The sequence below is a fragment of the Peromyscus maniculatus genome, chromosome 7, assembly GCF_049852395.1.
Source record: "Peromyscus maniculatus bairdii isolate BWxNUB_F1_BW_parent chromosome 7, HU_Pman_BW_mat_3.1, whole genome shotgun sequence".
NCBI classification, from domain to species: domain Eukaryota; kingdom Metazoa; phylum Chordata; class Mammalia; order Rodentia; family Cricetidae; genus Peromyscus; species Peromyscus maniculatus.
This window is the reverse complement of record NC_134858.1, coordinates 56,850,242-56,876,810: the sequence shown is the minus strand read 5'-3', so window position 1 is coordinate 56,876,810 and position 26,569 is coordinate 56,850,242. Positions and strand designations below refer to the sequence as shown.

Sequence of the window (26,569 nt, the reverse complement as noted above, 5' to 3'; positions counted from 1 at the left end):
CCTTGCAGGTGATCTGGTGGGACCATGGCACCCAAGGCTGAGCACAAGGCCGTTGTCATTTTCACCTGCTCGGAGGGCAGGGCTCAACCACTCCCCAGCAGAAAAGAACAGGACACAGGTGCTTCAGCTGCTGTTTATTGACATTCAGGTGGGCACTATAGCAACAGGCCTGGAGATGCTGCGGTCGACTGGAAGGTGCAGAGTGGAGTGTGTGTGTCTGCAGTAACAGCTGAGGAGTGCACAGGGAGGCGGGGGAGGCCAAGGCTGTTGGGGAAGCAAGTCAGGGCCAGGGCCAAAGGCTATCTACACAGGAACCTGGGCCCCGTACCCTAAGCCCCTACTCTTGTGGTCTCCTGACTCCAGGCCAGGGCTGGGAATTCTCTGGGCAACTTTCTACAGGAGCAAAGTACACAGAGATGTCGCTGCCCTTCTGTGATAAAGCCAGAGGGTTTCCAGTTCTGCATTCCTCCTTCACCCCTGGCTCGGGTAGGGCCGTATGATAGACAGCTGGGCTTTAGTCCACGGTTCAGAGAGGCATTAATTTTCCCGGGTGTCCCAGCCCACCAGCGCCACACTATGGCCCAGAGTGAGCACTACAAGCGTTGCTGGCCTAATGGATGGGATGGGGGAGGGGGTGGGAAAGGAGGGGCTGGAAGAGGGGCCCTAGAGGGCCATCAAGGCACAGGCACTACACGCATGGTGTTGGTGAAACCAGAGCCAGGGCGCCACCCGGTCAGCACAATGACCACGTCTCCCTTCTTGAAGAAGCCTCGGGCCTTGCCTGAAAGAGCAGAAAGGTTGGTGAGCAGAGGTAACGTAGGGTAATTGCCCCAAAGTCCCACCCAGTCCTAAATGAACAGCCATTACTCTCTCCTACCACAAGGTGGCGCTTTCCTCCTAGCCCAGACACAAGCCAGGCAGGTACATTCCAAAGAGTACCTATAATCCCAATGTTGGTAGGGGACCAGGCTGCCCAGCCAATTCTTCCTACCACAAGGTGGTGCAAACCTCCTAGCCTAAAAAAAGGCTGAGCTCAGACTGCAGGGACCTTTGGAGATCAGTTTACACCCCAGTGTGGTCAGCCTTGCCCAAGCTCAGAGCCAGGTGGCCGCTCTTGCCCCTGGATATCCAACCTTTTACAGGAGTAAAGGCCACAGCAGCAGTACGTAGTAATCTGTGTGCCCTACACACAGCACAGTAGCTCCAGCCAGTCTTAAGAGAACCTCAGTAATGAGTAGAGGCAATTAATTTTGCCTTGGGCCCTAATCTGGGAGGGTAAGGACAGAGGGGCTCAGCTCTTCAGAGAAGGACAGTTTCGGGACCCCCAGAAGAGCCCTTGCTCAGCACCCCATCTTTTTGCTTCCAGCTACATACCAACATTCATGGCCAAATTCACACGGAGGTCGACATCCTCAGCCCAGGCATCCAGCACCGCATCCTTACACAGCACAGGGAAGATGCCGCGGTACAGGTGGGCCTGGCGGGCTGTCTGGGGATTGCGCGTCACGGCAATGATGGGAGCACGTGGGCGGTACCTGGCCACCTGGTGAGCACTCCTGAGATGGGGAACAGGTTGGTCAGACCGAGCATTAAACACATGTCACAAGACCCAGGAGACAGGAAGCACCTTCAGTACAGCTCACTCTCTAATATCAACTCTGAGCCACAGGCCTTGCCCATGTAGAGCTTACTCTGTTCCGAGGACAGGCCAGCCCCCCCTCCCCCCCGTCCTGTCTCCTGCCCTTTCTAAACTGACAGTATGGGCAGTCCCACAGGACCATGGCTAGAATCCCTCCCATATCGTGAGCCCTTCCATGTAGCAAGGAAGCCACCTTCACCAGCACCCACAGCTGCCAGCAACACTTACAAACCAAGCAGCACGTGCCTAACTCTGGACTTCTGGTCTCTGCAAACAGCAGCAGCAGGGTGACCAGACCCTGGCAGCCAACAGTATTAAGTCTGCAGCACTATGCTGTTCCCATGGAAGTCCCAGCAACTGAACTCTAGAGGCCCAAACACACTTGGGTTTAAAAAAAAAAATCTGCGTGGTAACCAGGCACGGTATAGGAATGCTTGGCCCATCTAGATCCATCTAGGGACCCCTCCTTAAACAACCTGTGACAAATGATAGTGTCTACTTCTAGCAGATGTGTTTCAGGCTTGCTAAATTAACTGAACAAGCTCTGAAGACACACAAGATGTATTGGGGGACCAGACAAAGCACAGCAGAAAACACCCATCTTCCTGCTGGCCTGCACCCACAGGCTTTGAAGGAGGTAGTTGCTGGAATCAGGGAACTCCTCAGTGAAGCTCCAGAGGTCTAGTGCTAATAGCCAAGGTGCGGGACTGAGGTACAAGATGAGCATAGATCTTTTATCCTGGAGCTCCTGGGAGCCCACCTGCTGCTACTCAGTCCATGTGCACAGCCTTAGCCCAGGTTAGACTCTGCCTCATGAGCAGTGGGATTACAGGCATGGGATATCCACACCTGGGTATTTTCACTATTTACTGTGGAGTGTGTGGTGCACACAGGTGCGTGCCTCTGTGTGCCCATGCGCACAGCCAGCAGTTGACATCGGGCATCTTCCTCTATCACTCTGCACCGTTTCCTTTTTCACTTACATGAACAGGATTTTGCCCATACGTGCATGGGTGCACCACATACATGTAATACTTGCGGGGTTTACAGCAGGGCACGGATTCCTCTGGGACTAGAGGGAGACAGTCGTGAGCTACCATGTAGGTGCTGGGCCTCTGGAGGAGCAGCCAGTGCCCTCAAATGCCAGGCCACCTCTCATCTCCTTTTTGGAGACAGGATGTCTCCCTTGGCTCGCTGGGAAGCCCTCAGCACCCTCCTGTCTGCATTCACCTTACCGTAGGTGCTAGATTCAAAATCAGGTCTTCGTGTTTGTGCAACAGATACGCACTGAGACGCTATCTCCAAACCCTCCAAGTGGGATTTTAAAATGCTTATTATTAGTGTTTGTATCTGCCGGCGTGTATGTGAGATCAGGAGTCAGTTTGCTCCTCCTCCATGGTTTCTGGGAACCAAACCAGGTCAGGCTCGCATAGCAAACAATTTAACCAACTGAGCCATCTCTCCAGGCCTCCAAACGGGATTTTTAAAGGCCACACGGTAACTGAACTAAAGCAAAACTGGTATTTGCTTCCAATTCATTGTGAACTCATATTGGGGCCAAACGGGTTTGGGATACCTGTGAGTGCTGCCTGGAGTCCTTTGGTGGCGGCCAAACTTGGCCCAAAGCCACTCTGGGGATCCCCAAGGAGGGGTGCCAACTGAGCAGGGCATCCCCGGGGAACCACTGCCGCCTCCTACCTGCCAGACTTGGTGAGCACGATTATAGCCCCACTGCAGCACTTGAAGGAGGCCTCCACGGCACCCACGGCGGCAGCTTCTGTGGGGTCGTTGGTAATAGGCGCCAGACGGCGGAGTTCCTCGAATAACTGCAAGTGATAGATGGCGGCCTCTGCCTCTCGGGCAATCTAGGGGAGCAACATCCGTCCAGAGGGACGAAGGGAGGGGGGGACAGGGTGTGGTCAGAGCTTTGTCATAAATGGACGGGGCGGAAGGGAGTCACAGACAACCGGGAAGGAAGAAAATGTCCCTGGGCACAAAAGTGCCAGGAGGAGCAGTCACTGCATGTTCTGAACTGAGCAAGACACAGACTCCCCAGGAACCATCCTGCACCGGTGCCTGTGACTTCCAGAGTACCCATGAGGGAATCCTTTGGTCCTGGCCCTATCATGACCTCCTTGGCTGCCTTCCTGAAGGAGAGAGGCTGTGCCCAAGCTGGCCTCGTTGCCTTTTCCTGAAGCGGCTGGAGCGAGAAGTGGTTAGCCTATAGCAATACCTGCCCTCAGGGCCCTACCTGCCAGACTCCGTCAGAACTATCAAAGCTGCCGCTAAACACTTATAAGAAGCCTCCACGCTGCCCATGGCCATGGCCTCCATGGGGTCTGTGGACTGACTGGAGGCTCGCACAAGTTCTTCAAACAGCAGACGGTGGAACATGGCTGCCTCAGCCTCCCGAGCTATCTGTAAGGTTTAGGGTAGGAGGGATGAGGAGGAGGGATGAAGGAGGAAAAAAACAGGAGACAACACATGGAAAGACAGAGGGAGTTAATCAGAGAGGAAGGTAGTTACATCTGTCCTTTGGGCAGATACAGAGGCAGGGTGGTCAAGACCGTGTGCGGATTTCCACTGTTTACTTTTGAAAAGTCTTCCATGCTGGAAAGACTTTATTTACCCCCTTGGGATTGTCTCCTTTCTCTTTTCTTATCCTCCCCCACCCCCATTGGAGTTTTTAAGATAAGATCTTACTCCGTGGCCCTTACTGGCCTTCAACTCGCCACGGCTGGCCTCAAAATCATTCTTTACCGAGCTCAGCCTTCCAGTGCTGGGATAATGGGCATGCACCATCAATGTGGGTTAGAAGTTTGTTTTTTCTTTTGATTGAAGCTAAGGAAGGGACAAAAGTGGTATTAGGCCCCAGGACCTCGACATGGTTTCATGGTAGTCATCTTTCAATGGAAAGATGCCAAGGTGGAGGCCACACCACTTCCATCTGACCACACTGCCTCCTGATACTGCTGACAGGAAGGAATAGGCCCTTCCCTCTTCACATGGCTGCCTGACTACAGCAGGGCTTCCAGCCTAGTTTACAGACACAGGAGGGTTTGCCCAGTGTTTCCAGTGGAAACATTGGGGCAGCTCTGGAAGCTGGGGTCAAGGGTCAAAAGAACCAAAGCTGCACAGTGTACCAGTTCTAAACATAACAGTGGAAACTCTGGCTCACTTAAGAGCAGTACACTGAACAGCCATGTGAAGAGACTCATGCCTGTGAAAGCATGCGGGCATGTCCCTCAAGACACAGATTAAAACTTAATAATTAAAACCGTTGCAAGATAGCTAGTGTGTTATATTACAGACTACCTGTTCAGGTAAGACCAGGCATTAGAAAGGAAATGTTAAGTTTCAGAGAATTAAAACCATCAGCATCTTAGTATGGGAGGGATGAGAAGGAACCAGCAAATCATCTCATTGATTTGATATAAGCAGATTCACAAGCGAAAAGCATTCTTTTGGTTAAGAATGGAATGCATGCAGTGCAAAGGACAGGTGTAGCTGGGATGCCTAGCTCTTGATTTAAGTCAGGAACTGCATCAGTTAGACACAGGGGAAAACAGCAGACAGGTAAGGGGAGATGCTGTTCAGTGTTAACTGATGGCCGAGGGAGAGGCTTGCACCCCATGAAGGGGCAGCCACAGTCTAACCTAGACTCTGTGACTCATCTTCTGAGCAGCACCATGCAATCCCAGCCTCGAGGTTCTAAGGTGTCTGTTCCCAGGAAAGACCAGGGAGGGCGTGGAAGAGAGGACATGGACATCAGAACTAAGCTGACTCTACAGCATGGTGCAGCAAATGGACAGCAAACCTGGGCTGGAACCCACCTTTTACCATATCATGTGATTCTCGTTTACACATTGAGGCCATGAAGATTACATCAACGTGCTCAGAGGCTTATCTAACATTTAATGACAGCAATAAATGTTTAATGCCAAGGCTATAATTAATATCTCATCCAACCCATCTTAGGGCAAGGTCCTGAGGTCACCTAATTCGCCCACAGCTATACATACTAGAATACCTGGTCAATGCCAACCTTAACTTGTCCTGACCACTCTGTGGGCAGATCACACAACTAAGTAGGTAGCTAGGAAAGGGATATGCGGTGTAAAACCAGGAAGGCAGCAACTGTGGGGGTGATCAAAGGCACACGGTTTTCTGGGAGGACAAACACCTTCCTGCCATGGGCAGCGATGTGACCCCTCGATACCTGTCATAACAGTAACTGCATCACACAAGCAGGTGATGATGTCCAAGCTATATACAACCCTTCTAGGACAGGGCTGGTCTGTCAGTTCCAATATAGGGGCACAGATAATAAACTATGGAAAAGGTCACAGAGCCAAGAATTCAGTTCACCTTGGAATCTGCACAAACTCAATAATCAGATATATATGCAGGGAAGAAAGGCAAGATGGCTAATCCAGGTCTGTTCCTTCTTTTGTCAGTTGTCTTAGATTTGGGGGCTGGTGGGAAACTTGGGTCACAAAAAGGACAGGGGTCCTTTGCTGGGTGAAAATGGAACAGAAACTCTCAAAAGTTACTTCACAATACTCTTTCATCAGGCAAAAGTAAGCAGCCCAATAACTGACTCTTCAGAACTTCCAGGGCAGAACATAGGGCCAAGGACCTGGGTCTCCACCCCTGAGAAGCAGTCAGCAGAAGGAGGTGATTCAGTTCAAACTCTTAGCTATCTTCCTGCCTCATCCTCTGAATGCCAGACTTCACCGTATCTGACCAATGTCTTAAAGAACATATTCCAGAGAAAAGTCTTCACAGTTCCTCCATATTCCTAGTCCAGTGCCTGCGGGGTTCAGCACCCTTCCCGCCACACCCAGCTCTATTTATATCCCTGCTTTGGGTCTGGCACAGAAGGGGAGGCAGTCCCAGGACACAGGCACCATGCAAGGCCAGCTCAGAACAGCTCAGTGCGGGTACAGCCTGCAGTGAAGAAGCATCTGTCCACGGGACTAGCAGGGATCAAGCTGGGAACCAAACCAAGACACCAGCTGGGAACCAACTCTTGGTTTTTTTAGCAGAGGCACCAGGCCCTTTGAACCGTCCAGGAGAAGGTCCAAGGCATCCTTGGATTGAATCCTAGGGCTTAAATCTCTTGCCAGATGTGGCCTATGTAATGAAAGCAGCATCCTCCAGAGCAGGAGGAAGAGGGGTGGTGGTGGGGTAGAGGCAATGAATGTACAACAGAGAGGAGAAAAAAAAAACCCACAAAAAAAGCACTCCACACACACCATCTCACTCTTGTTGCTGTGCCATGGAGGAAGGCAAGAGACCACGGGAGAGGATGCAGAAGCCTTCTCTGCAGAGCTTGCTTTCAATCCCAGGCGCTGAGGACTTACCAGGTGCTGCATTCGAACAGCCTCCAGAGGGTAGTCCCCTTTTGCTGTTTCTCCTGACAGCATGATGCAGTCTGCTCCATCGAGGACTGCATTGGCCACATCACTGCCCTCAGCACGTGTGGGGCGGGGTTTCTTGATCATGCTCTCCAGCATCTGTGAGAAGACAAGGTGAGATAAGGTGACACTTGGGGCCAGGTTCAGTGACAAGTAACTGCCAAGATGACTCCCTGCATGGTGTACAGGTGCACATGTCTGGAGAACAGGGACCAGGGGACAAGACCCAGGTCTCCTAAGCAGAGCACACGGAAGGAAGCAGCACGTGCCTGTGTGGCGCAGATGACAGGCTTCCCTGCTCGGTTGCATCGGCCGATCATCATCTTCTGAGCCAGGAAGACCTTCTCTGCAGGAATCTCAATGCCGAGGTCCCCACGAGCCACCATGATCCCATCACTGGCCTCCAGAATCTCATCAAATCTGATGCAGAAAAGCAAGATAATGAAGAAACAGGAAGCAGAAAACACAAAGGGAGGACAGAAGCTTCCCTGAGGTCCCTGGCTTGGAATGTCCCACGAGGGCCACACCCTCGGGCACACAGAAGCCTGTGGGCACCCAGGCAACCTTGACCCGGAGACTAGGCTAATAATCTTGCCCACTGGTTTTCTTCACCACCACCACCACGAATACTTCACTGAGCAGAAGAAAGGTGGTGAGGGCGATGAGTCACGTGGACCCACTTCTCTTCTGCCTGGATCTTACACCCTTGTATAGTTCTTCTCTACCTCCCACAGGTCCACCAGCTCCTATGGCTTATCAAGACAGTCAAATTAGTCACTCTATTTTGCCTCATCCTTATGAATATCAACTTAACTAAAGCATCATGTGCTTTCTTTCCTATGGGAAGCTAACAGATCACTCTTCATCAGTCATTATGTGTTCTAAATAAAGACCACAAAGCTACAAGCTTCAGCATGGAGACCAGGCCCTGAGTTTCCAGATGGGTCCCAAAACGCAGGCCAAATATCAGGCTCCTATGATGATCTGACTCTGACAGGCAATATTCTGGTGGGCAGGTATCCAGAACCCCCCCCCCCCACACACACACAGAGGGCTGGGCTGTGCAAAGGAATGCAGGACTCACCTGCGGACGCCCTCATGGTTCTCGATCTTGCTGATAATCTTGATGTTCTTGCCCTTCTCTCCCAGGACCTTCCTAACTTCATGCACATCGGCTGCCTTGCGGATGAAAGACGCAAACACCATGTCTACATCCTGCTCCACTCCAAATTTCAGGTCCTGGACGTCCTTCTCTGACACAGCAGGGAGGTCCACAGCGGCTCCCGGGAGGTTCACCCCCTTCTTGCTGCCCAATGAGCCACCGTTCTCCACCTCTGTCACCAGGAAGTCAGCACCTGTGTAAAAGGTGGGTGTGGAGGATCAGTGATGAGGATCAGTGATGAGGGTCCCCCCGCCCCTTCTGAGTTCTGTGAATTACACGCTACTCCACCCAGAGGACACTACAGCGGCGATCAAGCAAGACTCCAACACCTCAGGCAAGGCAATGTGACTCATTAAGTCAGTTCCCTCACCTATAAATACCCACTCTCACAGGTTGCTAAGAAATTTGAGTTTTGGGTGTGGCAGCACAGTTTTTTTTTCCTCCATTTTTCTTTTTTCTCTGTGCAGTTTTGCTGCCTGTCTTGGATCTTTCTCTGTAGACCAGACTGGCCTTGAACTCAGAGATCCACCTGGCTCTGCCTCCCAAGTGCTGGGATTGAAGGCGTGCGCTACCACTGCCCAGCAGTGGTAGCACAGGTTTCTTTAGCGTAGCACTCAAGAGGTAGATGCAGATAGACCTCTGAGTTCAAGACACAGTATATGGTCTATACAGTGAATTCCAAGCCATCCAGGGCTACAAAGTGAGATCTGGTCCCCAAATAAATAGCCAGACGTGGTGAATCAGGAGTTCATGGCCAGCCTCAGTTATATAAATTAAGCCCAACCTAGGCTGCAGGAAACCTCTTAAAACCAAATGCAAGCCGGGGGTGGATCTTTGTGAGTTTGAGGCCAGCCTGGGCTACCAAGTGAGTTCCAGGAAAGGCGCAAAGCTACACAGAGAAACCTTGTCTCGAAAAACCAAAAAAAAAAAAAAAAAAAAAAAAAAAAAAAAAACCCAAATGCAACAACAAATACATAAACCATTTAAATATATTTCCACAAACTGTTTAGAATGGGTATATTTCATCTAGTATCCTAGATGAAATTTCTAGGCACATAGGTGTATTATACATGCCATATTGAGAGAGACCCACCCCCATCGACTCCCAAGTGCTATTACCACCAGCCCTTTGTGGGTTTTTTCGGTCTTTTGAGGCAGTGTTTCTTTCAGACAGAACAGGGATGCTGACTAAGAATAACCTTAAACTTCTGATCCTCCGGGGACTGAACCTAGGCCTTCACACACAGTAGGCAAATACTTTACCAAAGGAGCTATGATACATTCAATTTCAGAGCTCTGGAGATGGGCACTGGCCATGGACCATGCATACCTTTCTCCTTCACCAGCAGTGAAATGAGCCCGTCGTCCACGTAGACCTTGCTGCCCACCTCCACCACCTTACAGATGTTCTTGTAGTCCAGCCACAGGATGTTCTCATCACACTTGTCCATGTAGGCGTTGTCCAGGGTGATCTTCAGCGTGGCTCCCTTCTTCAGCTCCACCTCTGCAGTACCACTCTGCAGATTTAAGACAGCATGCAGTGTGTGCACTGTAGGGCCAGCATCCCCAAGGGGGACACAGTGTGTGTGCTGCAGGGGCCAGCGCCCCGCCCCCCGCAGGGGGATGCAGTGTGTGCACTGTAGGGGCCAGCACCCCTGCCAGGGATGTGCAAAGCCTGACCCAAAGTACCAAGACACATTTCTCCTAGGAGTAAAGTCTTATTCTGTCTTTGGAAATGGGGAGAAAACACCTGTTCACCAGTGAGACTTTAGGCTTAAAAAAAAATGCCCCCTCCCCACATAGTATTTCCTAGCCATGCAGATGAAAACAGCAGTGAATAAAATATTCTCATGTGGGGACTGGAGAGATGATGCAGTGGTGCAGAGCACTTATTGTCCATGTAAAGATCTAGGTTCAATTCTCATCACCCTCATGGTGTCTCACAGTCATCTATAACCCCAGTTCCAGGGGATATGTATTTTTGGCCTGCAGTATACTGTATGCATGTGGTGCACAGCCATACAGAACACCCACACCCACACCAAAAGGCCCTATCATTTGTAGGCCTAAACTCTAAAATACTTACCTCAAGACAGAAACTAGAGAAGAGGACCAGAGGGAGGGGCTGCCTGCTCTCAGAGCACTCCTAGCTTCCTAAGATACTTACGCCTTTGATGAGCCCAGTACGGATCTCAGGTCCCTTTGTGTCCAGAGCCACGGCAACAGGCCGGTAGAGAATAGGGTCAGAAGCAAAGCTCTCTGTGGCCGCACGCACATTCTTGATGGTTTCTGCATGGTACTGGAGAAAGAAGGAAGATTGATTGACAGGTGCCCCCACCGCACCTGACTCCAGTTCCTTTCCTTACGTGGGAGCCAAAGTTGATTGATCACTTATAGAAGAAAATGTCTGAATTCTATCCTCATCCCTATCCCCTCATCTTACCAATTTCCACTCTTCCCTCTAAATGACTGTGTCCCCCATTTACCACAGAATCATCTCCAGTAGCAAATCTTAGAACATTCCAGAACTCTACCCCTAAAATCCATTAACGGCAGGATCATGAACCCACCCTACAAGTAAAGTAGCTATGTGACCCCTCAGTTGCTCTAGTGTGCCTAGGACTCAAAGAAAGCTAACAAGTAGGGTAGGTAAGGACCCAGGATTTGTGTCTGAAGTCTGCTTGGCAGTCTGTGTCAGTCTGTTTTCACAATCGATCCCAACTTCAATGCAAACTCAAAGTTGTTGACCTAGGTCAACAATGGCCCAAGCTGAACAGCTCATTGCTCAGTCACGCAGACACTTCCTTTCCCAATCACTTTCTCAGATCTGATTAGAAAGGGAATAGCAACAGGTGACGAGTGGCCCATCTCTGATAGAACTGCCCTTTGCGATAATAAATAGTCCTCCCAAAGGCCTTTTCCTCTCTCAATTGTGGACTCAGAGCCAAGGCAGCCGAAGAAGTTGTAGATAGTACAGATCCATGTGACATCATTGATAACGGGCCATTGAATTCATCACTTTATTCATTGTCCTTTGACCACTGTGCGCCGGAAGGCCACTTGCAAGCCTGTTTGTTATCTACAGGAGACAGGAGGGTTAGAACCAGTCCTTTATCTTCAAGGACCAAAGGTGCCTGAAAGCTGAATCTGTAGTAAGTCAGCAGACTGCCGTGGTTTGTTTTAGAGAGCCCCTTATAATAGTCTTAGATTTTGCCCTTAATTTCCACTGAAGAATTACTGCTGTATAATTTCTACTTTATTAGACTTAAAATCTCTTCCCCTGGCCTAACAATTTTTTTAAGTATGAGTGATATTAACCCCAGGGATTTGCTCTTGCTGAGTTACACACCTCATCCCATTCACAAGCGTTCTCAACAAATAGTTATTTTTGGCCTCATGTATATAAAACCGCATTATAATCTTAATAATTAGAACCCTGGGTGGTCCATCACTAACATTCTCTGTATGGCTAGCCCTCGGCACACTTCTGGGAGGTGGTGCGTGTCCTCCACCGCCACAGCTATGGTTCTGCTGGCTGATTACCAAATGGTGCAGACTGGTACCCACCAGTGCCATCCTTGCAGAGGCTCTAAATTTAGGCCGTTTAAAAGTCAGTGTGGCGGTCCAGCACTGCCTGTTCAGCAAGAAGTGACACATTCTGCCCACGTGAACAGCACCAGGCATAATCAAGAGACTACCAGAGCTGTCAAAGGAGCAGATGCCACGGGCAGATGTTCCTGTCTGGGGGAGGGGTGCAATTCCAGCGTCTCCAGGAGTACTTAAAACACCAAGACCAGCAAAAATGCACCCCAGCTCCTCCTCGAAGGAGCACATGAAATAAGAGACCTGACACTCGCCAAACTGTTTGCTTTACATGACATCACAGGACGACTTCAGATCAGCCTCCCAAACCTTCTGGAGTTATCCTTATCTCAGTCTAAAACCTAAAAATAAACTCACAAGGGCAATAAATAAAGCCCAAGCCCAATCTAGGAATAAGATTCAAAGTACAGATAATCTCCAAATGCCTCTTACAGTTTAAAAACTCAAGCCGGTGCTGGCCTCTTCCCAGCTGGTCTGGATGATCTCACCAGGCACTGCCATCTTAGAGCTGCATGGTATTATTTTACTGGATTCAAGAGCCAATGAAAAGCCTAAAGGTCATGTCCACAAATTTATTTTTGCCTGTTCTGCAAACCAGAGTCCACAGATACTCTACTTGCAAGGACCACGGCAAGTGGATCTAATTCTGCCTGAGTTAGGCTCACCCTCGTGTTTACTCCTGGTTGCTCCTCCCGAGAGCAGCAGAGCTTGGAAAGCAACCACCTTGATTTTGGTTTGCAGTAGGATCTTGCTATGTTCCTGAAATTAGCCTCCAACTCGCCATGTATCCCAAGCTGGCTTTGAACTCACAAATCTGCTTCAAATTCTGTACCATCACACCAAGCAAGGATGTGCCATATACTGCCTGGGTGCCCACTGGACTACCCTAGGCCCCATGACATTTGGGGGCTAGCCTCCATCAGGCTATTTATGTAATATGGGTTCAGGAATCTATGGTGAAGAGTCTCATGTTCTGGGAAGGAGGGGTTCAATTCTTGGACGGCTCCTCCATGTCTATTTTTAGTTCAAACAACTTCCAAAGGTCAGAGGGCAAACAGAGCACAGGGTAATACTTTTACCCTGAACCAAGAAGTAGGAGAGGACTGTCTCCCTCCTCCATCAATGCCAGTAGGAAATCCAGTCAAGTTTGACAAAGTATTCAAAAGGTAGCTCTTTAGATGCCTCATCTGCCCAACTGCTAGAAAGGGTTGTTCTCAACTTCAGCACTGTCACAAAGGGGCTTTTCTAACAGCTGCCATCTGCTTCCTGCATATATTCATGTTCACTGAGAACAGCTAATGAACAGCCCCAGCTGAAATGCATTCCCACCTCACTCTTAGGAAGGGCCCCGATGCTGGGAAGACAATGCAGACTGGGATATGACCTGTTGTAGTCTGTGCATTAGACTCCGTCCTCTGGACCTCCCTAACCATCTCAGAACTGAACTAAGTCAGAGCCAATCTTCTGTATGACCTTTTGGTCACCAGACCCACAGGAGCCATTGTTGAAACCCTGGGGCATGGGTGCCAAGCGCAGAGCCAAGACACATGATGGCCTAGAGGGGTTTCCAGCTAAACCCTCCTGCCTTCTGTTCAGGGTGGAGACGGCCCTGGTCCTTGACAAAGCAGACCTTGTTTGTCTAGGCCAATGAAGGTGGCAGGAAGGGAAGAAGGAATCTGGGATGGGCCAGGACAATGTCCCATTCACTGAGAAACCCAGACTCACACCTGCCAGGATTATCATCCTTAATGAATAGGACACCTCCTGTCCCAGCAGTCTAGCTGAGGCCCACCTCGTGAGATCCATGAGAGAAATTGAGCCGAGCCACATTCATCCCAGACTTGATCATCTCCTTCAGCATCTCCACAGATCGGGAAGCAGGACCTATTAATAATACACATTTAAAGTCACAAGAAGAAAGCCGTGATACTCAGGAAAATGTGTGAAATCTGTTCAACATCAAAACTCTTCATCCTTTAATTGCTTTTCAATCATTAACTCCAGAAATCAACAGAAAGAATTGTACTAGTCAAAGTTCTTAAATTCTATGAGGGGGAAACACTGCCATTTTCTCAAAGTCTTCAGGGCCCCTGCATAATCTGGAAGGTAGAGGCAGTTTTCTTTGCCTTCAAGATGTCTAACTACTGAATATGGGTGACACAGACCATACAGAAAAGACCCGAGGTCTCTGAAATACTCCTACAAAGAACCCCGAAGGAAGACCTCCTGAACATCATCTACTGTAGAAATCTAAGTGTAACTCGTTATGGCCACTCCCCATAAACGTGTACAGGGCCTCAGTCAGAACCTAGGTTAGCTGTGCAACGGTTACGCTTTTCAGGAGATAATCAGTTACGAAGCCTCCATTTAGGGGAGGGCCACACTCACCAATGGTACAAATGATGCCAGTGTTGCGGGCCGTAATGGGTGCGGAGTCAATGTCCAAGCGGCACATGTGTTCCAGGAAGGTGTCAGCCATAGCTGCATGGAGCTGCTGGGTCTGAATGAAGGCAGTCCCCGCTTCGCTGTGTGCTTTCGGCATGGTTGCTGGGGTCCTGGGTCCCAGAGAGTTGAATAGTGCAATTAGACTGGACAGTGCTTAATGAGCCACTTGGCAGAGGCAGTTGCCTCCCGCTTACACATTAACTCGATGACGGCTCTGTGCACAATTACACGGAGGCCGGGCACGTGCTGGTTATGTGGGTGACCCTCAAATTGGGCAAAGGGCTCAATGTGACTGTGAGCAAACAGCAAAGACCTTGATGAACAAAAGCAACTTCCCATCCACGCATCTAGTCCCCGGGAACAGAGCAAGCAGGGTTCCAGTGCGAGCTACTGTTTACTTTGATACCTTTCCCACCCACCCTGAAAGAACATCACTTCAGACACATGAAGAAACTTCCTCAAAAGTTGTAATAAGAAACACCCCCAAACAAGTTGTAAGGGACATCTCTTCCGCACACAAGCACCAGTGCCTGTTTTAGTGTCTTGGGAAGTCTACCATGAGGCGGTGTCAAATCTCCAAGTATGTCAAACCCAAAATGGCCCCGCTGACCAGGGAGGTAAACGTCAAGTCCTTTTCAGCTCCAGAGTTCTAGGTTTTCACTGCTTCATCGCCCAAGTTTATTTTTTAGCTTCTATTAGTCATGAGAATTAAGATCTAAACGGCAGGCAACAAAAATGTAGTTTTTCTGGGTAGGAAGCAAAATCGCAGAATTCTTTCGCAAAAACCACCAGCAACATCTACAAGACTGCACACAAGCGCTCTGGAACAGCTCCAAAGTCATTACGACTTCACCAAGGAGTCATCTGTAACCTTGGAAATGCAACTGCACAGAAGCTGGTCCCCGATGGCCTGGAATCCACTCCGTAACCTCCATTGACCTTGAGCTCAGTTCACTATCCTTGATCTTCCCAAGTGCTGACCTTAGCCCTGGCTTCCCCAGCCACATTTCTGACCATCTGGATTCCCTATCCATGTCTGATAGGTAGCACACTCTCAGTAGTGTGAACATCTGTTCCAGGCAATTAACCACCCAGGTCACAATCCTAACAGCTGCCCTGCCCTTTGCTTTAACTTTATGACTGACTGACAATTAAATGCTCACTGAGCTGGTTAGAGACAGAACTCTGGAGAAGCTCTGGGCTGCATTGACAAACGTTGAGAGGCTGGAACAAAGCTGGCCGTCCTTCTCCTGAATTCTCAGGCCACACTCTAAAAGTCCAGAGCCTAGAGTCTTCAGCCTGAGTTCTATAACAAGCCCCTGCCAGTCAAAGACCCTCACTCTACGGACTGTGTCTTTTGGACGCCTGAAGAATATTCATCTAAAACTCTGCTACCTGAGACCTGGCAACAGCCAGAGACCTCTGTAACCTACAAATGATCCAAAGAAAATGGAGGCCAAAAGTCTTCAACCACAGAAATGGAAAACTTTTCACGGGACAAGTTCTCATTGTATGTAGCCCAGGCTGGTCTTGAACTCACGGCAGTCCTCATGTTCCAGCCTCCTGGGTGCTAGGCTTACAGGGGTGCACCACTATATTCACTGCAAGAATTGAAAACTTTTTAAGGAGGGGTGAGCTACTGTTGGTGGCCAACACTGTTCATCCCTAACTCCCCAAGACAGTCAACCTCATCTCGAGGTCTACTTGGGTTCTATCCCAGGCACCTTGAAGTGTTTGTTAAATGCGCTCAGTCTCATTAAGGCCTCTCTGCCTTCTCCCTCTTCCCCTTCCCCAGATCTTAGGAAGTCCTCACACATGATGTCCCCAGGCAGTCAGCTTCTTTGTCTCCCCATGGTTGAAACAAACCTGGCTGACAAACTCCCATGGCTCCCAGCCATGCTTAGGTGGCTGCTGAGGGAACAGCATGGATGGTACATTGTGGGGAGACCCTCCCCTAGTTTTTTCCCTCAGGGTACTCTTGAGTTGAAAGAGATGAGAAATATTCAGATAGAAATATAGAGGGGAGAGAAAAAAAAAAAAAAAAAAAAACACAGGATAGCCTGGGGGGAGGGGCAGCTGGATCAAAGGCACCAGCCCCTTCTGTCTCTAAGGGGCTATTTATAGAAATGCCAAGTGGTAGAGCAAAGACACCCCCCCCAGCACAGTCATGTGCAGACCCTTCCAAACACCTGGTAACCACGCTGGTGGTCAACCCGCCCCCTTATGCAGCCCTGCTGTGTAAAGTAAGCTCAGATCTATCTCACTTGGAGTCAGCATGAGTGGAACAGACTCTGAACCCACTTCACTCAAAAGTCACCAGGCGGTTCTTCTCTCTATCTGAGACATTGTATCTCCTTGCAAACTCCTGCCTGAGGCCACTGATGATCAGGTCATACCTTTGGTTTTCTGGGCCTGGGCTTCCGGTGACATATTGCTCTTTTTTTGACTCAGGATGACTCCTCGGCCCCACTTGGAGAGACCGCTCAGAGCTGAGTATAGTCTGCTCTGGAGAGCTGTACAAGGATTAAGGTAAAAGCTGAGTGTAACTGAAGGTCTTTGTGGGAGTTACCTTAATAACCAGGTAGAAGTTGCTCTTAGAGATTCAGCTACGTTAAACACACACAGGAGAAGACATGATTAATGAAACTCTGGAGGTAAATGTGAACCCCTACTGTGACTCCCCTGTGGTACTTTATCCCCTAACACCCAAAAATGGCTATTTAGTTTTAGGGGGTGCATGGTAGGCACTGTGCTGAGATCAGAAGACAAGTCTGCTTTCTCCTCCTACCAGTGAGGTCCTGGGAACAGAACTAGGGTCATGGGAAACAAATTCCTTCATCCACTGAGCTATCTCCTCCTACCTCAACTTCCCAAGTGTTAAAAGAGTACAGGAGTGGGGGGCTGGAGGGGTGGCTCAGTGGTTAAGAGCACTGACTGCTCTTCTAGAGGTTCTGATTCTAATCCCAGCAACCACATGGTGGCTCACAACCATCTGTAATGAAATCTGGCACCCTCTTCTGGCCTGCAGATATACATGCAAACAGAATACTGTATACATAATAATAAATAAATCCTAAAAAAAGTAGGGGGAGGGTTGGGGATTTAGCTCAGTGGTAGAGCGCTTGCCTAGCAAGCGCAAGGCCCTGGGTTCAGTCCTCAGCTTTGGGGAGAAAAAAAAGTACAGGAGTGAGTCACTATGACTGACCCCACTGAAGTGTCTTTAAACCTGTAATTTACTATCATTCCTGTTGATTTGAGATTACAGGTATGCACCACCATATTCTCCAGTTTATATAAAAAACCTGGTCCCTTCCACCTCATGATAAAAGGACAAATGTCAAAACTATCATCTTGTTGCCTGGGCGGTGGTATTCATGAAAACACTCCTTCCCTGCTCCCTTCCCGAGACAGCGTCTCACTAAATATCCCTGAGCCGCTGCAGGTGATGTAGAGACAAGACTGACCCCAGCTCAGGAATCCGCCTGCTTCTGCCTTTCTGATGCTGGGATTAAAGGTATGTGTCACCGTACCCAGCATCATAGCCTTCACTAATAAAATTATTGATGTGAAATGCTTTAAGAAAATCTAAGTGTAAATAAATCTTCAGTGAAGCTCTACACATCAGCCCTACGCCCTTCAGGATTACTCTGCTAAAATGGAGTGAAAGCTGTGTGTGTCCTCTACGCCCTCAGTCACAAGTGTGCCTCTCAGGGCAGGTTCTCTGACCTGGGAAGGGCACCTTGATCCATTGACCCCAAAGCCAAAAGGAAGAAGTACCTAACATAATCCATGGAAAATTTCCACGACCCAAACCTGTCAGCACCATGGCAGAGTTCAGCAATTTTCTTTCCCTGTTTAGACTGCTCTCAGACTTGACAGTACAACCTTTGTCATACAGACAACAATGTTCTGATAGACAAGGGCTGCTGCCTTCAGGGCCCGGAAATGCAGTTTAGCAGGTAAAATTTCATACATTTCATTGTCCTCCAAATACATAACTCATTAACCCATCTAGAATTCACTGGAAGTTTGCAGACTGGAGTATCTTGTCATCAGATACAAAGTGACAAATGGAAATATGTAACAATGGTTTGATACAATTAAATAGACTTTAACCAACTTCCAAGTGTTTCAAGTTCCCTGCTAATCTAGAGCCCAGCTCACTGAGCCGTTTCTCTTCCCAGCCTCTGACCTGGGGGCCCCCTCCCCACCCCCAACCAGGGCTCCTCTGCCTATCCCACAGCCCCCATGGAGCCCCACAACTCAAACCAACCACCTACCTATCTATAATATATATAGTACCCCTTCTGAGGTCTTCTCTGGCCCAAGAAAGCAGCCCCAGCCTTGGTTTCTTAGGGCATGGTGGGCCTCTGTGAAGGGCTTGCCCTACTGGCTAGCTCCTTGCATAGTAGTGCCTGCCAGGACAGATGCCCCACCCATGCCAGCATCCTCCTCAGGAGGCACCCACATGCACAGCCAACCTCCAGTCAGCAGCAGAAGCCTGGCATGTCCAGTGACAGCAGCAAACACCGTGCTCAGGGGCAGGGGCCTTACTCCTGAGCCGGAGCCCCTGCAGCAGCATCTTCCTCAGAGCCATTGCCCCTCTGTGAGAAAGGAGACACCAGCCTGGGCTTCAGTGTGGGCTGCAGGTTGAGGCACGCACAGGCCCAGTTCAGCTCGGCTCTGCCCTTTACCATCTCAGGCAGTTCCTGGCCCTTCACATGTTTCCCTCATATCAGGCACAAAGGTCATAAAGACAAATAACAAAAAAAATGCCCAATGCAACCCTTACTCCTAGAGCTAACATTCCTGTCGGGCCATGCTGCAGAGTTTCATGCCTCAGTCTACCTATTAGGTCTTCATGTAGGTCCAAATCATTGTGGCCAACAAACATTCCTGGCAGATGGAGACAGGGTTTCTCTGTGTAACCTTGGATGTCCTAGAACTTGCTCTATGGACCAGCCTGCCCGAGAACACTGAGCTCTGCCTGCCTCTGCCTCCCAGTTAAAGGCATGTACCATCACTGCCTGGTGTATTTATTTTTTAAGACATGGTCTTACTATATAACCCTGGCTACTCTAAAACTCGAGAGATCCATCTGCCTCTGCCCCTTGAATGCTGGAATTAAAGGCATTTGCTACCATACCCAGCGGGAGGTCTATCTTTTAAGCCCAGCAAATTCTCTATCAGAAAGGTCTGGTGTTACCAGGCTATTCAGAACATGAGCCCACTTTTTGGAGTTATAATTCCTGTGGCTAAAAGAGAGAAACAAGCAAAAACCAGGTCTCATTTATTTAATATTACCCTTCACAGTCCTACTTTAAACTCTTGTGGAATTATGCCCCCCTCCCCAGAAAGACCATTCTACTTTAGGACAGAAAAGAAATTCTACAGTCCTCAGTACCAAGGTCTCCTGGCTTCCATCTCAGCTTTGCTGAGCAGAGAACTAGTTTGAGCCAGAAGGAGGTGATTTGGGAGAAGTTTCTGTTCTGCTGGCACATGGTGCCTCTTAGCAGGTTTATTCAGCCAGTGTTTCTTTCTGGGAATGATGCCCACTCTGGACCCTGGCTTAGGAGCCTAGGGAACCAGGTGGAAGCAGAATGCACAAACGGCCTCCACAACCCGAGGCCCAGGCTCAACCCTGAACCACAGTCGTGTCTGGGGGGGATTAAAGTGGGGAGGCAGCACCAGCTGTCCCAGCACTGACCTACTTACTGCGAATGCCTGCCTACGGTGACCTTTATAGGATTACAACTATTGCCCTGCTTCCCAAGGGGGAGTGGAGCCCCTAACCCCATTATTTCTACCACCCAGAACTCAGCATCAATGCTGACCTGTATTTTTAGATTTCCCAAAAATAAAAGTATTCTGATTTTATTCAATCCATAAATAACCCCATTCTTCCAACCCCTGACTCCTCTTAACTCTCCCCTACATTCCTTTGTGCCCACCCTCTACCCTGGATTTTGGACACCCAATCCTGTTGTTGGCTTTGTTTGATACAGGGTCTCATGTACCTTGGACTGGCCTTGAATTTATTAAGCAGCTGAGGATGACTATTAACTTCAGATTCTCCTCCCTCTCTTGAATGTTGGGATTACAGGCATCTGCTACTATGTTAACAGCGCTGTTACCAGAGCCTTTTTTTTTTTCTTTGAGAAAAGAACGGATTCTACAGATTCTGGGGTTGTCCTCAAACTCCAGATCTGCCTGCCTCTGCCTCCTGAGTGCTGAGACTAAAAGCGTGCACCACCCCACCCAGTTCTTCCCTACTTCTTAATCAAATTTGGACTCCTCCAAAATGAGCATGTCATAGAGTAAAATCTTTTACACTCATGGCTGGAAACACCAGTAGTTTAAAACCAAAATATGACCGGTGGGTTAATTAAAAATGTTTGGAAGGGATGCAGCTTCCTCTAGACTTAGCTTTGGGAAAGAGACTCAGAGCTCGCTCCTCAGACCTCAGTGGGGAAGCAGGGGGCGTCTCAGAGGCCACTGGAGGTACTGCAGTTCAGCCCTCCCTCCCTCCTACGTGCAGACAGGCACAAACTAGGCAGGGGTGTGGCCTCACTGCACAGCTTGGTGGCTCTAAGACCACCCCCAGTCCTGGGCTGAGCTGTTACTCTAGGCCTTAAGAGCCAGCAGGGGTTTGCAGGCCCCTACCCACGTGGGCTCACCTCTCCTACCTGAATACTCCACATCCAGTCTAAAAATTGCAAGATCCAAGAAAGTATCAAGTCAGGAAGAATGGACATCACAGCCTGTGGTTTACACCTATCTGTACCTGAGTGGAATTTACAAGGATGACTCAGTGCTTAAGGACTCTTACCAGAAAAGTAGTAATTTTACAGCCATCAACTCATTCTTGCAGTTTACCAGTTAACTTGGCTGTGGGTTATTTGGGATGATTCAGAAACTGAAAGTCAAGTGAGTCATTTTCCTCTCGTTCAAATCTCCACCTTAGTTCTTGGCCAACTCATCTTGACTTCCTGCTGAAAAGCTACAGCAAAAGACACTAAAAACCCAAGTAATGTAGTTTAATCCAAGAGATTTTTTTCTACCTTCCTGTCCACGGCTGTTTCCTCATTTCTTCTACTCAATATTAAGAAATCAACAGTTTGAAGAAATAAGATGTCCTTTCCTGTGACCAACACCTTCATGTCACAACACAGATGGCATGTCCAACCCCCATGAGATGTGAGTTGTTTGGAGTCAACTATGAAATGTGCCAAGTCACTCACTGGGGATATGGTTTTCCGAGACGTTTCACGATGTAGCCTAGGCAAGCCTATACTATATACAGCCCAGGCTGGCCTCATAGCCACCTGCCTGTGTTTGTCTCCAGAGTGCTAGGAATAAAGGAGTCTTGGGCCATTACAACTGGCTGGAACACAGCTCTTAATAACTCTTTGTAAAACAAATTTCCCTATGAATTAGATAACAACTTTCAATATAATGTTTAAAATGAAAATAGCTGTGTACTAAAAAAAAAAAAGCCATACAATTTGACTTAGGGAGGAACTCCGAAATGAGTTCACAGAAATTGCCATTCTGGATACAGGTTGTTCCATGAGAAGCTGCTGTGCCTATCAGTTAAGAATGAAGGTATACAGAGTAGGACCAGCCACTCCATACTTATGCTCTTAGGGTAGCACAAAGGGCCTGGTCACCTGCATTTTGTTACCCCCCTCCCAACACACACACACACAACAGAGACAGGGTTTCACAGCCTGGTCCTGCCTTTCCAGCGCTGGGATTAAAGTTATATTCACCACCACACTCAGCCTGGATGATATACTGTTTAATTTAGGGAAATGCACACCAGTTCAGCATTTGACTCACTAAACAGGAGATCTTACTACATCTGGGAGAACCAGGTCTCCCTACTCACCCAAGGATGAGAATCCTCTCAAATGCCGCTAAGTTGAAAGGCTGAGTCATCTTGCCCACAGACCCGGTGGTGGTTTAGACTACACTTTCCCACAGAACAGCCTCACCGTCTTACCAATAGCATCCTCAGGCTACCAGAGGGTAAATTGTTTGCTAACAATGGTACCTTGAATCCTGACCCAAGGCCCTCCCTTCTGTACCCTAGAAAGTAGCCACACCCTGAGTATTGTGGCAACAGAACTTACTGCATGCAACAGCCGCCAAACCTAACTTCCTACAAGCCAGCATGCAGTAAGTAAGTGTGAACAATAAGGGATGAGAATCGGAAGGCATCGATTTGGGTAGCTTCTTTGTTTCTACCTTACAGACGAAGACAAAGGCTGCTCGCATTTCTCTTTAGATGGCGGGCTCCTTTCTCAGGAGAGTTGCAATGTAACTTACATAGTTACATTGTAAACACCGACGGATTCCAGAGAGAATTTGTTTCCAGGGGGATACTGGGTATTCAGAGCTTTCCTGCCTCCCCAAGCTTATCACTAACGTGTATAGGAATAGCAGGAAGACAAAGAGTCAGTTTCGCGGCCTTCAACGTAACTGTGTTTCATTCACTGACAAAAAGAGGGCATAAGCATGCCCTTCTGGGCATTTCACCCGGGACTCCTCACTGCATTAGGTATGTCCCGTACTTACACTGAGACCAGTAACTTCAGCAGCCTGGAGCAAACGTCTACTCCGGACACAGGATCAGAGGCGGAACCACCTCCAAAAACCTGTTTATATCCCCCGCTGCCTGCACGCAGGACTGGACCTTCATTATGAGGCTCACTTTTTCCTATCAATCTCCTGGGTTTTTAAGTAACCTTCAGACTAGGTGCTTTCCTGCTTCTTCAAACCCAGTATGCAGACCACCCTGTGTGGCCCCATGTCCCCCACAGCACTGATTTGACAAATTTTGCTTCCCTATTTAGACTGAGCTCTGTGGGCTCTGAGTGTGTGGTCGTCGGGCTCCAGCTTCATTCGGAAACCGCTCCTGGTTGATCGCCCACTCCCCCCGCACGGTCCCTCGCCAGCACGTGGGAGCAGCGCGACCGGCTGGTCCAGGCACCCTGCGGTACGTGCAACCCCGCCACCGTGGGATGGAGCGCGCCAGCTCTTGCAGGCGCCCCGCAGGCCTCGCCGGCAACCAGAGGAATCTGCGGCGGCAGAAAATAGGAAGGAATAGCGGCCAACCCTTCTTGCCCCGCCACCGGGAAGACTGACGTTACGTAACCCGTGGCTACATCTCCCAGGACCGCGACTGACTGCATCCTACCTACTCGCCCCGGACCACGAGGGCCGGCGGGGAGTCCGCGGACGTGACCAGAATGGGGAGGGGAGGGGGAAGCTGCGCGGAGGGGGAGGGGCGAGGATCCGGATGCTGAAAGGATGCAGCGGCGCGGACGTGACCGGAATGGAGGGGGAGGGGCGACCGGGAGCAGCGTGCACGGGCGCGGGATGAGCACGCTGACCTGAATGGGGGGGATGAATGACGGGGCAGAAGGGGGGAGCAGCACAGCAGCAGTTTTTTCAAGGGGAGATTACAAGGCGGGGATCGGCCGGGCGGTGGTGGCGCACGCCTTTAATCCCAGCACTCGGGAGGCAGAGCCAGGTGGATCTCTGTGAGTTCGAGGCCAGCCTGGACTACCAAGTGAGTCCCAGGAAAGGCGCAAAGCTACACAGAGAAACCCTGTCTCGAAAAACCAAAAAAAGAAAAAAAAAAAAAAAAAAAAAACAAGGCGGGGATCGAAAGAGGGAGGGCACAGAGCCAAGATGAAGGGCGCAAGAACTACTAGTGAATGCTGGAGGAGGATGAGCATCGGAGAAGAGTGGGAGGGAACAGGGTGGAGAGGATGGCAGGAGCAAGATAAGAGGGTGGAACCAGATTGAGAAGGAAGAGGGACCAGAACTAGCGCGTGGGGATGAGGCTGGCTGGCCCCTCCGACTTTGGAAGCTCAGGACCTGGGCTCAAAGCAGCTTCTCCCCCAACCCGGACTGGGGTGCACGATGCCAGGAGCCTGGGTCCCGCGTGGGCAGGCAGGCCTGCGTTCCGCAGACGCAGGCGTCGGCCCTGGGGCACAGATGGTGTAGGCCCTCCCCGCTCACCTCGGGCGTACTCCGGATCCTGCAACGATTGCAAAGTCGGACTTCTAGCCGGTCAGGTTGCGTCGCTGCTGTGCGGGACTGCGCCTCCTGGGCCTCAAGGTTATCCCAGCTGCGGGCCGCCGCAATCCCTCCGCAGCCCCGCCCCTCGCCCAATCCCCGCGGCAGCCAGCGGCGCCCCGCCTCTCGCGTCTCGCCGGGCGTCCGCACCTTCTCAGAGAAGCGCGGTGGAGGCGGGACAGGCAGGTTGCCCTTTTGGGGAGAACTACCTTCTGTGGCGGAAGGACACAGCAGACCAAAATTGCGCTTCGGTTTTTCCTGATGGCCAATGGGGAAGTGGCGAGGAGGCAGGGCCCGCCCTCAGAGTCACGGACACCACTACCCCCAGATCCCCAGGCGCCTCGGCCACCTGTTGCCTTAGGACTTGGGCTGCTGTATAGGGCTCCCTTTTTGGCCCTCTGCCCAGGTCGCCCCATCTGCCCTGGACTACCAGGGCGGTGCCCAGATTTATAGGTCCCCGAACATTCCTCCAGCCCCGCCCGGGGACTCTCCTCCCTCCCGGTGCACGCCCCAGCGCACCCTCCAAGGTTGAGCGGAACGGGAAGCTGGGGTGATATGAGCAGGGGATGGTCGGAGGTCTGGGCTGCCTCCCAGAAAGTTCCAGCCTTAGAGGCCGGGTAGGGGGAACTTGGGAGCGTGTTCCTGGAGCGTGAGCGCGCGCGCGGCCTCATAACAAGAAAGGACAGGTTGGGGCCATCTTAATACTTTCAGTAAACTCTCCAATCCTTCACTAAGCGCCTTGGAGCAGCAGAAAACCAATCCAAGGTCATCAGTGCAGAACTGACCATCACGCAGCGCATGTCTATGCAGGAGTCAGCACCGGTTTTCGACTCAGTCATGTATTTAAATCTGTAGTATAGGAGCCTTCCTAATTTTTTCCTACAAGGTATTTTCTAATTTCCCAATTCTAGTCTTAAACAGTACTTATCGGGCTTAATCTATTAACACTGGTCCTCATTCAGCAAAGTTTTGAAAGCAGATACAATGTTGCCACATTCTAAATGTGAAGACTGTCTCTTAGGTTTGGTTTTTTTGTTTTTTCTTGGAAAAAGATGGGTGTGACCAACTCAAACAGACACCTTTGTGACTGAATCACAGGCCTTCATTCCACTTCCTGTCAGTTTAGATTAGAGGAGGATGACAGCAGAAATTTAATTTGTAGCGAAATAATGTCTTGTAATTTCCTCTGTAAGCCTTTCATGGTCCCCTTAGTTTAGGAGAAGTAAATGCTTGGTTGTTAAGGTGGAAAGAACACCTGAAGTTACAGCTATGTGGAGAATCAAATTTCTTTCTGTTCAGAGAGGGGTAGAAAAAACTAAGAACCATATGTACACGGTACAGCTATCTACTCACGCTGAGGTCTACTGTGCAGACTGAGACCCAAAGTTCTAAATCTAACTGGAAGTCAAGCATAGTGGCTCACACTTGTAATCCCAGCACTCAAGAGGCCGAGTCAGAAGAAACTGTGGAGTCCAGGCTCAGTCTGAGCTACACAGTGAGCTCTAGGCAATCCCAGGTGCTCTCTCTCTGGTCTCTGTCTTCTCTCTCTCTCTCTCTCTCTCTCTCTCTCTCACACACACACACACACACACACACACACACACACACTACCACCACCACCACCACCACCACCACCAATCTAGATAAAAAGCTATGTGTGCCCAAGTCTGTGATCTTGGCACTTAAGAGACAGAGGCAGGACTGGAGGCCAATCTGGGTATGGTTCCAAGATTAACATGAATATCCATTAAACTGGAGAATTGGTGGCAGCTAAGAATTGCCCTTCATCTGCAGGTTTCAGTGATGTGATAGTTACACAAATGCGGTTCATGGGAAGTAGCAGACTACAGCCTGTCATGTTCACATTAGATGACAAAATGTGTCAGAGTGGCTTCCTAAAGGTTACTGTCTTGCTTTTGCTGAGAGGTCCACATGATACAGAAGAGTAAGGTTAGGTTGTATCTTATCTCTGTTCTAGTTTTAATCACTCGCCCTATGACTAGACCTGTAATTTAACAAGTACAGTCCGTTAAAAGTAACTTGAGGACAATCCCTATTTCGCAGGGTGGAGTTTGATCAGTTAATTATAGGTGGATGAGTCCAACAGTGTCCACCAGGCACCTTCCTTTGGTTACTGCCTAGCCTTAGAGGGCTTTCCGGTGACTGGAGCAGAACAACTTTCAGAATTCAGACTTGCCTTCTCCCTCTGAA

The 26,569-nt window shown here is 49.7% G+C and overlaps 2 protein-coding genes across 7 annotated transcripts; one reads left to right on the top strand and one right to left on the bottom strand.

Moving 5' to 3' along the window:
- Positions 1-119: 119 nt before the first annotated feature.
- Positions 120-24,440, bottom strand: Pkm (pyruvate kinase M1/2). 6 transcript variants are annotated; one of them, XM_042281048.2, is made up of 12 exons: positions 22,161-22,335; positions 16,666-16,782; positions 14,213-14,379; positions 13,617-13,708; positions 10,389-10,520; positions 9,552-9,738; positions 8,144-8,414; positions 7,329-7,479; positions 7,006-7,158; positions 3,891-4,057; positions 1,375-1,556; positions 120-781 (listed from the first exon to the last, which is right to left on the bottom strand). In XM_042281048.2, exons 1-12 carry the CDS (start codon positions 22,208-22,210, stop codon positions 675-677), a joined length of 1,776 nt encoding a protein of 591 aa, XP_042136982.1. In that variant the 5' UTR covers positions 22,211-22,335; the 3' UTR covers positions 120-674. The 6 variants fall into 6 exon arrangements, with proteins under 6 accessions (XP_042136982.1, XP_042136981.1, XP_076432520.1 ...); XM_042281047.2 differs by lacking the exon at positions 3,891-4,057 and adding an exon at positions 3,338-3,504 and having other exon boundaries at positions 22,161-22,299; XM_076576405.1 differs by lacking the exon at positions 22,161-22,335 and adding an exon at positions 21,099-21,363.
- LOC143274264 (uncharacterized) lies at positions 22,370-25,622 on the top strand. The gene is made up of 2 exons (XM_076576412.1): positions 22,370-22,454; positions 23,128-25,622. Exon 2 carries the CDS (start codon positions 24,118-24,120, stop codon positions 24,736-24,738), a length of 621 nt encoding a protein of 206 aa, XP_076432527.1. The 5' UTR covers positions 22,370-22,454; positions 23,128-24,117; the 3' UTR covers positions 24,739-25,622.
- The last annotated feature ends 947 nt before the right edge of the window (positions 25,623-26,569 follow it).

Coding starts and splice junctions, on each gene's coding strand:
- Pkm (XM_076576404.1), bottom strand. CDS start 18,866: ATGGCTCTGAGGAAGATGCTGCTGCAGGGGCTCCGGCTCAGGAGTAAG. Junction 14,380..16,665: donor CCAGGCCCAGAAAACCAAAG/GTATGACCTGAT, acceptor TCTGGGACCCAG/GACCCCAGCAACCATGCCGA. Junction 782..1,374: donor GAATTTGGCCATGAATGTTG/GTATGTAGCTGG, acceptor CTGCTCTTTCAG/GCAAGGCCCGAGGCTTCTTC.
- LOC143274264 (XM_076576412.1), top strand. CDS start 24,118: ATGAGGCTGGCTGGCCCCTCCGACTTTGGAAGCTCAGGACCTGGGCTC.